We start from the raw sequence: 13045 nt of genomic DNA, 5'->3' as shown, positions 1-13045 counted from the left end.
TTTTTTTTGGCTGCACTATGAGGCTTGCGGGATCTTAGTTCCCTGGCCAGGGATTGAACCTGGGCCCCAGCAGTGAAAGTGCTGAGTCCTAACCACTGGACTGCCAGGGAATTCCCTGCACAACATTTTGAATGTAATTAATACCACCGAACTGTATAATGTTAAGATGTAATAATGGTTAAGGTGCTAAATGTTATGTATATGTTAGCACAATTTAAAAACTAAAATTAAAATAAAAGAAAAAATATCTAGAAGAATAAACTGAAGTGTATATCAAATATTGAGTGAGGAGAGTAAGGTGAGTGCCAGAGCCCTCTCAGGCAGCCTGCATGGACCTGCTTTTACAGTTTTGAGACTCTCTAGGGGGAATAAAGGGAGTCTCAGAGATGGATAGAGAAATGAGGCCTGGTCAAGAATTGTTACAAAATTCAGTTTGCAATTTAGGGGGAAAAAGGGTATTTTGGTCTCACCTCACCCCATAGGCCAAGTAAATTCCAGAAGATCAATGAGTCATCAAAGACTCTTGCCAAATCATTGCAATGACCACTGCTTGTACTTGACCTTTTAGCAGCATTTCCTTTTTGACCAATCTCTTGAAACATATCCGTCCCTGGGCATCTACCACATCACACTTCCTGGTTGTCTCATTGTCCTTCCCTTCTCACCCCAGGGTAGCAGTGGGGTGGGGAAAGGGGGGGTTCGGTAACTGGATTAGAAATTATTGGATTTGCTAAAAGATTGGGTGTGGATTTTGAGAGAGAAGAGTCAAGGATGACTCCTAGATTTTTAGCCTGAGCAACTTGGTTAATGGAAGTGTCATTTACTGAGATGAAGACAATTATGGGAGGAACAGGTTTGGAAGGGAAAGTAAAGAGTTCAAGTTTAGCATATTTTTTCCCCCCACCCCGGCCGTGCTGCACAGCATGCAGTATCTTAGTTCCCCAACCAGGGATCGAACCCGCGCCCCCTGCAGTTGAAGTGCGGAGTGCAAACCACTGGACCGCCAGGGAAGTCCCAGCTTTAGCATGTTTAATTGAGATGTACAGGGAGGTAGGACAAGAACAGAAGAGCATGGGAAACTAAAGGTGGAGAAGGGATGAGGCTCTAAGGAGGAAAAAGTGGCCAATCACTTTAAACAAGACCGAGCACTGGCCATTAGATTTAGCAACATGGAGCTCATTGATTACCTTTACAGGTGTGGTTTTGGAGGAATGAATTGGGGATGGGATTGGAGTGGGTTTGGGAAAGAGTGGGAGGAGAGGAATTGGAGGCAGTGAGCTCTTTGGGGGAGCTCTGCTAGAAGGAAGGTGCACAATGCGCTGGTCACTGGAAGAGGTTGTGTCACAGGCAAGAGGAGTCTAAGGAGACATGACAACGAAATGGAATGTGGTATCCTGGATAGGATCCTAGAAAGAAAAAGGATATTAGGTAAAAACTAAAACTAAGGGAATCTGAATAAACTATGGACTTTAGTTAATTATGTCAATATTGGTTCATTAATTGTAACAAATGTATCACAATAAGGTAAGCTATTAATAGGAATAACTGTGCATGCCTGTATGTGGGCAGGGATATATGGGAAATTCTGTACCATCTGCTCAATTCTTCTGTAAATATAAGACGGTTCTAAAAACTAGTTTTTAAAAAACTAATTAGGAGATTCTATTTCACTTTATTTTTTCATGTCAAGATCATAACATAATTTTAGTTCACAAAATATTTATCAGTGCACACTTAAGCATCTTCTGTCTGATTTTTATAAAAGAAAGTTCTGAGTGATATTTTGAAAGATCACAGAAAATCTCATATACCTGTAAAAGGAAGTACAGTTCAGAAATATGCTATTATTTCAAAAGCAACAAACATCTTTTGTAAAAAAATTTATTTTTATTTTACTTTTTTATTTTTGGCTGAGACCCGCGGCTTGCAGGATCTTAGTTCCCCAACAAGGAATTGAAACCGGGCCACTGCAGTGAAAGCGCAGAGTCCTAACCACTGGACCGCCAAGGAATTCCCTAAAAATTTTAAATTATGTATTAAAATAATACAGAAGTGTAAAAATGGTAGCCTCTTTTCCCTTCCCCTGAATTCATTTTCTGTAAGTCACCTGAATGAGAGTTTAGAGTGAGTTCCTCTGGGTTTTTTTCTATGTAGCCTATTAGAAAAAGCACTTCGTTTTGTTTTGTGTGTGTTTTGTTTTCCAAACAAGGAATCCTTTTCACAAATTAGTCTCTAAAACTGTTCCTTTTTTCTTAGCAATATATTGCTAAATTCTTTCCATGTCAACCGCCTGAACTTTCTCCATTCCTTTAAAGAGAAAAGCGTGACTTTCAGCAGCAGCCTCGTAGTCCCAGGTTCCACCCTGGTGGTTTAGCCCTGGGGTTGCGATTCGCAAACCTGCTGTGGCTGCGCTCCCCGCCCGCCCGGCCGCTCTGAGCACTCAGCGGAGTCGAGGCGCCCACTGTTCGCGAGAAACATCGCGCACTCTGTCCCCAACGCCACCACCACGGGTGAAGAGGGAAGATGGGCTGGATCCAGAACAGACCCGCGCAAGACGATGCCTAGCCAGATGGATTAATGCGCACTGTTACCCAGGGACGCGGAGACAAGAACTAACGACCAGCAGAGAATGAATATCCGCGGCGTCGTCCGCCAGGGAGCAGCCGAGCGCCAAGTCTGCGGTACTGCGCCTGCGCCTCGCGCGCCGCTGCGTCCACTCTACGCATGCGTGGCGCGGCTCAGCGTCCACTGGAGCCAGAAGATGGCGGCTTCCGCGGTTTGCCGGGCGGCCAGCGCCGGGACGCGAGTGCTGGTGCGCAGCCGCCGCTCGGTGAGGTGTCAGCGAGAGCGCAGAGCTATGGGGAGCGGGTCTTTGGAAAGCAGACAGGGAGCGGGCTGTTAGCGGTGGCGGGTCGAGAATGGGGAGGTCGCGGGGTCAGGGTCGTGGGAAGGTCACGGCCGAGGGCACGCATGGGAGTCTCGCGGCTGGCCTGGGGGCGGAGACGGGGATCCCACCGCAGGCCTGAGAGCTAAGGGGTGATCCTCCAATCTAATCCTCAGTCCTGGTCGCCCCTTTCCAGCAGCCGGCCCTGCTGAGGTCGCCTGTCTTGCGAGGCATCGCCACCTACGCCCAGGCCCTGCAGAGCGTGCCGGAGACGCAGGTCAGCCAGCTGGACAACGGGCTGCGAGTGGCCTCGGAGCAGTCCTCCCAGCCTACCTGCACGGTGAGTGGGTCCGCTGTCGGGAGTGCACCTCAATATTGGGCATGGTCTCCTTTCCCAAGTCGGGGTGTGACCTTGGGCTCAAGTGCTCTGTGGTTTGGATCAGACTCCTCCCAGCCACCTCAGGATTGACCCTCCTACCCCAATCCCTACCCTAGCCACGCCTTGACTTCTTGGGGGCAATCCTCACCGTACCCAACACTTACTTAGCGTGTGATGCTTGCCAATCAGGAGGCCAAGTCTTTTTTCAGCTTTTTCTTCAGCAGCCCATATGAGAGAAGTGATCCTTCAATGAGGAAAATGGGGTTCAGAGACATTAGGTGACTGCCAGGCTCATGGCCCAAAGTCAATCCCTTGCCTAGACTGGAAATGTATTGCAGAAGAAATCAACTAGAAAATTCCGGTTAAATGGATAATTTTCCTCAAAATTCACTCAAAGATAGAAATCTTGGCTAGATAAACAGAGAAGATTCTCAAGAAGTGAACCGTCTCCTCCCCACCCCAAACTTCAGGTGCTTTTACTGGTAAATTCTTTCAGTTTTCCAGGAACAAATAATGTCCTGTGATATAAGTTGTTACTGAACACAACAAAAGGTGATGGGCAACTTCCTTATAACATGGCACCTGTATAAGCCGACCCACAGCCTGTTAAGAAAGCTTGGTAGAGAATGCTGTATTTCATGGACACTAAGATGCTCTAGATTGTAAGGAGCATCACTGTGCTCTAGTGGCAGGAAAAGAATGCTGCCAGTTATAATCAAAGGATACCATGGATTGTAAAATGTATCTTTCGAAGATGTTAGATGTGTAATAGATGTTCATGTAAAGAATTTATGACGTATGGTACGTGTATCAACATCTCTTAGGAAAGTAAATGTGAACATTTTAAGTCAGCTATGAAACAAATAGTAAATTAAAAGATTAGGTCTATGTCACCATGGGGGTGAGTAGTGTGGTTTGTGTTTCACAGCACACTAGGAGGCTATTAAGAAAATTATAAGATTCTCTCGTTGGGTGCCAAGGAGACACTTGGCAGTGTTAGGTGTCCAGCTCTGTTTAAAACTTTTTTTAAAGTGTGAACGAAGGCTACTTACGATAAAATGTTCAGTGTTTATGCCAATAGTCTCTCCTTTAATGGCGAAAGGACACAATCACCAGAAAAAAGGCAGGGTATAATTTTTAGGAAGGAGAAAAGAAGTTGTTTTCAAATGATTAGTTGCTTGCCTAGAAGAAACAAAGAATCAACTGAAAAGTGAGGTTGAATTTAAGAATTTCCTGTGGTGATGGGACAGGTGAACGTGCCTGGTTTGAAGCTTCCCTGCGAGTCTCGATAACCAGTCAGGAAATAGAGCAGGGAGGAGAGGTGATGCAGTGTGACTGCAGTCATTCAGCTGGTGCCCTGTGCCTCTAAGCACAGGGGTCCTGCTGAGAAGTTTTTCCCCAGCGTGGGACTGTGAGCCCCTGTCTGGGGCTTGTGCTGAGTCCTGCAGGGTGGAGTGTAAGGGGGGCTGAGGTGGTTTGTTTGTTACCTTTGTTGGTGGTTTCTTGTCCAGGTGGGGGTGTGGATTGATGCTGGCAGCCGTTATGAGACTGAGAAGAACAACGGGGCAGGCTACTTTGTGGAGCATCTGGCTTTCAAGGTGAGGCTCCTAAAGTCCTGCATCTCCCCTGGGCTTAGGGCTTCCTGCTGTCCCTCCTGAGGATGCAGTTCAGAAAAGTCAGCCTCCTCAGTTATGGGTTTTAGCAGGGTAGCAGGGGAAAGAGATCTCTGGATGGCTTTTCTGGGGGGAGTCATGTGGACTTGGCCTCTTCTGAGTGAGCGCCTATCTGGTGAACCCCTGCACAAGGCCCCCAGAGCCAGAAAAACCCCAGGGAGCCATAGGAGCCCTGCTCTTCACCAGAGGCCAGGCCTGTGTTGTGTGCATGCACGGATATAGAATTGTGGATGTACACGTGCATTGTAACAAACCCACAGATTTAGTTTTTGTAAAATGCTGTGCATCTCTTGTTTATAGAAGTGAGTAGGAGCTTTCTTGAGGACGGGAACAGCTCCTAAGCCACCTCGTGTTCACATGGAGTGGAGACTGAGTTCTTAAATGAATGAAAAAAATGGAGAAGATACGGGATAGGTGGTGTTGTGGAGCAGGAATGGGCAGCTAGCCAGGTCCAGCATCACAGTTATGTGTGTCAGTCTCAACACATTGATACGTGTGTGTGTGTCATTGGACAGCAGCACTGCCATACACACACACACATACATACACACACACTGGACTAAGATTGAGTCCTACAGAGGCCATAGCACACACACAGAGTCGTATAAATGGTATGAAGGAGAGTGGGTAGTGGTAGCATCACCTGAGCACAGGTGTGAGCTTACCTGACCATGACTGTCAGTAGGAGGAGAGGGAGTGCTGGTAAGATCAGGCTGGTATGGGAGCTCTCAGTCAAATGCTATGCCCCCTCTTGGTATGGGAGCTCTGGATTTCAGGTAGCACTTGTTTTGGCCATGCCCTTCTTTCCTGGCCCCTGGATGTCTTCATTCTCTTGGTCCTCGATGCCGTGGCATTGATTGGCTTAAGGCCTGCTAAGCACTTGGTGAGCACAGCCTCTGGGCTGTATAACCCCAGAGTCTTTGCTGAGGGAGATACCTGTGGACCAGTGGTCCTGCTGGGACTTCAGCCTGTGAGGATGGGGTCCTGGGCTCCCATGTGGCTCCTGATTTGTCCTGTTGATGTGTGGTTCCAGGGAACAAAGAATCGGCCTGGCATTGCCTTGGAGAAGGAGGTAGAGAGCATGGGGGCCCATCTTAATGCCTACAGCACCCGGGAGCACACAGCTTACTACATCAAGGCACTGTCTAAGGACCTGCCAAAAGGTACGCTGGAGGATGGGGCCGGGACACCAGTAGGACTCCAGGAGTGCAGAGGACAGGCACTCAGGAGCCCCTGGCCTGGCTGAAGAATGGGGTTACCCTTAGAGTATGGCCTTGCAACAAAGCAACCACTGGTGTCAGGCCTGGGGTTTTGTCCTGTTACTGGTCACCAAACCTGTCCTTCTTGCATCCAGCTGTGGAGCTCCTGGCCGACATTGTGCAGAACTGCAGCCTAGAAGACTCCCAGGTTGAGAAGGAGCGTGATGTGATCCTGCAGGAGCTGCAGGAGAATGATGCATCTATGCGGGACGTGGTCTTCGACTACCTGCATGCCACGGCATTCCAGGGCACACCTCTAGCCCAGGCCGTGGAGGGGTCCAATGAGAATGTCAGGTGAGTGTTGGCTGGTCTGGGGTGGAATTTGTCCCCTCATTCTGGCATGGCCAGGCCATGTCCACATGAGTTTGTTTTTAGTTGATCTGCTGTCTGTGCTGTTTATTTTCCTAATTCACACAACTGGAGACATTTTCTATGTTGCCACATGGTCCCTGTGAGTCTTTTTTAACACCTGTGTGGTTTTCACTTGAATTTCGGGCTTTGCTTTAGGGTACGTTTCCATGCATGTCCTGCCAGCCTGAGGGAGGGTGCTCTGGGTATCCCTCCACATGGCTTCTTGTCCTCTGGTGGGATGAGCTCTGCTGTTGCCCCTCAAGAGCCCCCACCGTCAGTTCTCACCCTCCTCAGAGGGGACTACAAGCCTGTCCTGAGGTGGGATGTGAGGGGGGCCCAATGAGGGCTGCCCTCTGGGCCCCAGAGTGGTGGGTGGCAGAAATGGGGCAAGGACCAATTGATGTGTGGAGTCCTGCTTTCCAGAGAAGCCATGTCTCCTGGTCTGTCTCCTCAGCCCCGTTTTGTGTGACCCAGATCATTCTGGTTTGGGAGCGGTATTGACCAATTGGCTGTATGTCTTGCAGGAAGCTGTCTCGGGCAGACCTGACTGAGTACCTCAGCCGGCATTACAAGGCCTCTCGAATGGTTTTAGCAGCAGCTGGAGGTGAGCGATGGGCTCATTGAAGCCCTGTGGTAATAGGGGGGTGTGCTGTGGCCTTGGTTACCAGGGCCAGGTCTCCCAGTTCTGACCATAGGGATCTTCCACTCCTGGGGACACTGTTCCCACCCTGTCCTTGAGGGGAGTGACTTCTCTTCCATGCTCTTTGAGGTGGGGTGGGATTCTCCTCTGCCACCACCACTGAAACTGGCCGCCCAGGGATGCTACTCCGCTCTTTAGTACAGGCCTCAGTTGGGCTGTTGGCCTCTCCAGGCCTCAGGGTTTTCTCGGCCCCACCTGGTCGTAGGAGATCCAGGTTGTAGGCTGGTGGGAGATTCAAGGCCTCAGGCCTGTTTCTCTTGGCCTTGTCAGTGGGCAAACCAGACATTGCATGACAGATGGGAGGTGCCTTGAAAGGAAGGCATACAGTGGTAGGGGGACTTTAATGGGGGACTCAGAGTTAGAGGGTAGGGAGGTGGTTGTTTGTTTGTTTGTTTTTTTGAATTGGGAGGTGCTTTTGAAGCATGTGTCATTTGAACAGAGGCTTAAAGAGAGGTGGGATTTAATTCGGTGGGGAATGGGAGGTCTGTGCAGAGGGGAAGAGCAGTGTCACGGGCTCGTGTGTTTTGAGGCTTGCTCTGCTGCCGTGTAGGGGCCAGAGCGGAAGTGGGCAGGCGCAGGGAGTGCTTGCTGCAGGTGCCTGGTGGGGGACGGTAGGAGCTGGGAGAGAAGTGCAGGGACTCAGGGTGGCTTTTTAGGTAGACACACCTGTCAGAGGAGGGGATGTGGCGGGGAGGGGACGGGAGCAGGGCCAGGGTGCTTTCCCAACTTAGGTCGTGACAGCTGACTGGGCAAGAAAAATTGATAGGAAGAACATGATTGGTGGCCTTGGGGCCAGTGAACCTCGGGACCAAGAGCAGTCTGAGCTACTGACACATCAGACTTTGTTGAGTCCAACAGGATCTGAGCTCAGGGAAGGAAAGAATAAACGGCAGAGGCACCTAGAAGGCTGTACCTGGGGGAGGCTGCTTACTACCACAGCGCCCACTGGTCAAGGCGCTATGGCAGCAAAGGCCTCCTCTTGCAGAGGTGAGGTCCAGGAGGGGTCCTGAGGCGTGAGTTTGTAACGTTACTGGTAAACATCCCCAGCTCTCAGGGGACCCCGGAGCTAGTCACAGCCCTGCATAGCACCTCTTTGTGCCCTCTCACCTGCCAGCCCCCATAGGATCTGCTTGAGGAAGGGCCAGAGGGAGAAGGCAGGGCAGGTGGCCTTATGCCCAGGGAGCACCAGTCTTGTCCTTGGTGCTGGTGGGAATGTGTCACGTGGGAACCCATTTTTAACTCAGCATGCTGCTGCTTCCCTGTGGCTGAGGTGATGGAAGCTGTTTGACCCTGAGGTGCCTGCCCTGCCCGTGAGATAGGGTGTGTCTGTGAAGGGTCCTCTTTCCTCACCTTGTCCTGATGTCATGTCTTCCTTTTGGTGTTTCCCACTAAGGCAGGACATGGGGTCCTCTGCTTGTGTGTGATCTCCCCTACCCTGTGCCTTGGGCCCTGGCTGGCCAGTAACTCTGCTGTCTGTCTCGGCAGGGGTGGAGCACCGGCAGCTGCTAGACCTCGCCCAGAAGCACTTCTGCAGCCTCTCTGGGACATACGCTGAAGACGCTGTGCCCACTCTCACTCCCTGCCGCTTCACTGGCAGCGAGGTGGGCTGCTTGGTGGGCGGGGATAGTGCCCTCAGCCAGGACCTCTTGGGGGCACCCTCATGTGCATGGCTATCTTCATGACTCCGGAGATGCCTCGAGTTGGCCATGTGTCCTCTGGCTGCTGCCTCACAGGCACACGTGTTCACACTTGCATGCACACTCTCCACCCACACTTGGCACCTTTGCTCGTCACCTGGGAAATCTGGCTGTCCCTCAGCTTTGCCATGTACTGTTTCAGATCCGCCACCGTGATGATGCCCTGCCTTTGGCCCATGTGGCCATTGCAGTGGAGGGGCCTGGCTGGGCCAACCCGGACAATGTGGCCCTCCAGGTGGCCAATGCCATCATTGGCCACTATGACTGCACTTACGGTGGTGGCACGGTGAGTGCCAGGGGTGGGCATGGGATGGGACCTTGTCTTCAGGGAAGAGAGGGAGCTGGGCTGTGGGCGCTTGTACTGTGGGGTTTGGGGTGTGGACTGCAGACAGGAGGGTGGGTGCTGACCACCCTCATCCCTGGTAGCACTTGTCCAGCCCACTGGCTGCAGTTGCTGCAACCAAGAAGCTGTGCCAGAGTTTCCAGACCTTCAACATCTGCTATGCAGAGACAGGGTTGCTGGGCGCACACTTTGTCTGCGACCACATGAGCATCGACGACATGATGTTCTTCCTACAGGGCCAGTGGTAAGTGGCGGCCTAGTGGTGCCAGGGAGGTGGGGAGGGAATAGGGCCCTTTGAGCAGGACTGTGGGAGGCTCAGAGACAGCACCGTCTCTCAGGATGAATCCCGCCCCACCCCTGCTCTAGGATGCGCCTTTGCACCAGTGCCACAGAGAGCGAGGTGGTCCGGGGCAAAAACATTCTCAGAAATGCTCTGGTGTCTCATCTGATCGGTGAGTCCTGCAGCCCTGTGGCAAGGGGTAGAGTGCATACTGGCAGTGACAGTCCCAGTGTTCCTAACCAAGACTGGAAACGAAAACTTCGAAGGTCACACCATACCCCACCACCACCCCTCTCACAGGGGCCTGGGGTTTTAGGTACAGGTGTGGGTAGGCTAGATCAACAGCCCATGGATACAGTGACAGGTGGTTGTACAAGTGAGGGTTGTGGTCTAGGTCAGACCAAGGTCCAGGTCAGCCCAGAACGCTGTAGGTTCTGTGTGTACCGTGAAGCACTTCGGCAGCCTCTCTGGGACATATGCCGAGGACGCTGCTCCCACTCTCACTCCGTGCTGCTTCACTGGCAGCGAGGTGGGCTGCTTGGTGGGTGGGGGTAGTGCTCTCAGCCGGGGCTTCTTGGGGGCACCCTCGCATGCATGGCTTGGACCCACGTGGATTGGACCATGTGGACCTGTAAACTTCCCCCAACCCTTGCAGGCACCACTCCTGTTTGTGAGGACATTGGACGTAGTCTTCTGACATATGGCCGCCGCATCCCCCTGGCTGAGTGGGAAAGCCGGATTGCGGTAACAAGGGCCCCTGGGAGAGGATCTGGAGTCTTGGCCTGGCAGACTCCCAGAGGGTGGAGAGTTGAGGCAGTGCAGACTGCTCCTGTAGGCAACCCTGGTGTCCTAGGCAGCGTCACCTGCCTCGGTGGTGTAATTGGAGGGCAGGGCAGAGGCACTGATGGCTGTAGGGATGGGTGGGGCCTGAGGAAGTCTACAGCAGGGAGAGCCCTGCTGCATTTCCCCTTTTGGTTGAGGGGCAGCTCCATGGTACGTGTGGAAGTTCTTGGTCGTCTGGATAATATTGACTGGCAGAGGTGGTCCCCAGGTGCCTGTCACTCAGTGTGCCCTCTGCTTCATCCTGCAGGAGGTGGATGCCAGTATCATGCGTGAGGTCTGCTCCAAGTACTTCTATGATCAGTGTCCAGCAGTGGCTGGATTGGGTGAGTGGCCTAGAAAGTCTGCTCTTTGTCCTTCGCAGTCTGTTGTCTTGGCCTCCCCTCTGCCTCTGCTCCCCCATCCCCCAGCTTTCATGGGGAGCAGCACGTTGAGGCCCCTAAAAGGCTCTGCCCAATAGCCTGGCTGCCAGGGAGTTCCTGCTCAGAAAACCTGTCCTAGCAGCTCCCTGACTCCCTGCCAAGGTGCCTCCATCAGTACCCCACACCCGCCAGGTAATGGACACCTCCATGTGTGGGGTGGAGCTCCAAAGGCCAGAGCATGAAGGGACAGGCTCAGCACCCCCTGGAGGAATGTTCTCTTCCCTCTTTCCACTCCAAGCCTGTCTTGTGCTGCTCTGGGCAGCTCTGGATGGGGTGCGGCGCAGGGCCAGGTGTCCCTGTACAGGCCAGGTACCTCACCCTGACGCCCCACCTTATCCCCACAGGGCCCATTGAACAGCTTCCAGATTATAACCGGATCCGTAGTGGCATGTTTTGGCTGCGCTTCTAGGCAGGAAGCCTGTGCAGGCAAAAGGGCAGGGCCAGGGTCTGTGGTCCCCCCAACCACAAACATACCACCTCAGTCCTTCAAACCTGTCCTGCAGATAACCACCAACCAATAAAGTCCTGTGTTGAGAACTGCCGCGTCCCTCTCTTGGCATTGGCATGGGGTCCACTGGGCAGTGGATTGGGGAGCAGGGACTTCCTCCCGGTTCTGCATCTCCTAGATCCTTCTGCCTTCCCACAGGCTGATGTGTCCTTAGCGAGGGGCAAGCGTGGGGCTGCAGCACAGAGGCCGGAAGCCTTTGATGCCTGTAGGGAGCTGAGGCCAGCTGTTTCCATTTAGCCACATGGGCGATGCTCTTAGCCAGTCTGTCCCAAGAGTGAGGTGTGGGAGGCCATGGGAACTGCAGGCCCAGACTTTGCCCTGGTAGAGGTCCCAGCCTGGGAACTCAGGGGTCTCAGGTGGGAAGCCCCTTGCTGTGGGTCCTGTGCGGTCACCCTCCGGCGGACCCTCGTACCCCAGACAGACCAGGAGAGGCCAAGGAATGTCCCTGGGGGAGCCTCCTTCATATGTTTACTCTGGATTCTGGGAGGAGGATAGCCTGGGGCATAGTGTTCCCATTTGGTTTCTAACTGCTGCCTGGACAGGCAAGGCAAGAATCCTTTGCCTTGATTTGCCGCTGACTCAGGCTCCAAGAATATCCCTGAGCTCAGTGGGGCCTGAGCCCCCTCCCTAGACTTGGTCTGTCCCAGGCAAGTCTGAGCTGCTGGCCTGGCAGTCCCCTCCTCATCTCCCTGAGGACCTGGTGGAGCTCTCAACTGTCTAGTCCCCCTGCCACCTTTGGGCAATGGTCCCCAAGGCAGGTGGGCAGATAGGCCCCTCTTCCTGTGCCCCCCAACCCTTCCACAGTCAGGTTCCCTGGGATCCCAGTGGGGGAATGGAAGTGTGGGGCCCAATTTTGCTGTGAGGGAGGTGCTGCTGGCACTTGTGGACGGGGCTCTGGGACAAGGTTTCTTGAGAAGATTGCTATTCAGAAGTGCCCCAGCATCCCAGCCTTGCAGTGGCCAAAACAGCCCTCAGTTTGCTCCCACTCCACCCCAGTGCTTTTCCCTTCAGCTCTGTTTGTTGCCACAAGTTGTCAATTAGGAAATAACTGTCAAGTGCTTTCTAGAACCCAAGGCTGGGGGACTCAGGTCATCCTACTTTGTGAACAGCTGGAGAGAAGCTGCTGGACAGTGCAGAACCCTGACAGGCCCACCCCTGGATGGTTATAGACACAGCACATCCAAGCTGGGGAACAGCAAGTGCCAAGCGTGTTGTCCCAGGTTTGAGCTCCTGGAGGATGGGGCTTGATTTCTCTGCTAAGGCCAGGCCTGACTCTCAAAGGCTACAGGTGTGCTGGACACAGAGTGCTCGAGCGGGTGATCTGGTCCTAACGGACCTTGCATGCCTAGCCAGGGAATTTGATCTTTACTTTGGAGGCGTGCTGGGGGAGGTGTATTGGAAGTTAACGGGAAGAGAAGTGACTTGGTCAGCTGAGAGTTAGCCTGGGGACTCAGGGTGGATTTCTGTGCGGTTCTGGTGAGCAGCTCTGTGGCAGAGCAGATACCACAGCTATAGTAAGAGCTGGAGTGGGCTTCAGGGGATGCAAGCAGGGCAGCATCCCCAGCAGGGCTGGGGTACCACAGGGGAGGGGCAGGTTGGAGGAAGATGACCTGCCCAGCTTTGGCCACGGTTCTGAGAAATTTGGAGGTGTTCAAGACAGATGTGTGGGGCTGGAATCCCCAAAAGAGGCCCCAGTTGGAGACATGGTG

At 52.8% G+C, this 13045-nt stretch overlaps 1 protein-coding gene and 1 non-coding gene across 5 annotated transcripts; one reads left to right on the top strand and one right to left on the bottom strand.

Annotated features, from left to right (window-relative positions):
* Positions 1-38: 38 nt before the first annotated feature.
* TRNAE-UUC (transfer RNA glutamic acid (anticodon UUC)) lies at positions 39-110 on the bottom strand. Its single transcript has one exon. It is a non-coding gene; the product is annotated as a tRNA-Glu (tRNA).
* A 2559-nt stretch (positions 111-2669) lies between these two features.
* Positions 2670-11367, top strand: UQCRC1 (ubiquinol-cytochrome c reductase core protein 1). 4 transcript variants are annotated; one of them, XM_024751491.1, is made up of 13 exons: positions 2670-2830; positions 3081-3224; positions 4775-4861; positions 5970-6099; positions 6291-6489; positions 7071-7150; positions 8732-8847; positions 9086-9229; positions 9370-9530; positions 9653-9738; positions 10222-10310; positions 10657-10732; positions 11173-11367. In XM_024751491.1, the coding sequence occupies exons 1-13, from the start codon at positions 2762-2764 to the stop codon at positions 11235-11237; spliced, it is 1446 nt and encodes a 481-aa protein (XP_024607259.1). In that variant the 5' UTR covers positions 2670-2761; the 3' UTR covers positions 11238-11367. The 4 variants fall into 4 exon arrangements, with proteins under 4 accessions (XP_024607259.1, XP_024607260.1, XP_024607261.1 ...); XM_024751492.1 differs by having other exon boundaries at positions 2693-2830; positions 3084-3224; XM_024751493.1 differs by having other exon boundaries at positions 2730-2812.
* Positions 11368-13045: the final 1678 nt, after the last annotated feature.

This window comes from Neophocaena asiaeorientalis, unplaced genomic scaffold (genome assembly GCF_003031525.2).
Source record: "Neophocaena asiaeorientalis asiaeorientalis breed wild unplaced genomic scaffold, Neophocaena_asiaeorientalis_V1.1 scaffold221, whole genome shotgun sequence".
Lineage (NCBI taxonomy): Eukaryota > Metazoa > Chordata > Mammalia > Artiodactyla > Phocoenidae > Neophocaena > Neophocaena asiaeorientalis.
The sequence above is the reverse complement of the archived record's forward strand: the minus strand, read 5'-3'. Positions and strand labels throughout refer to the sequence as shown.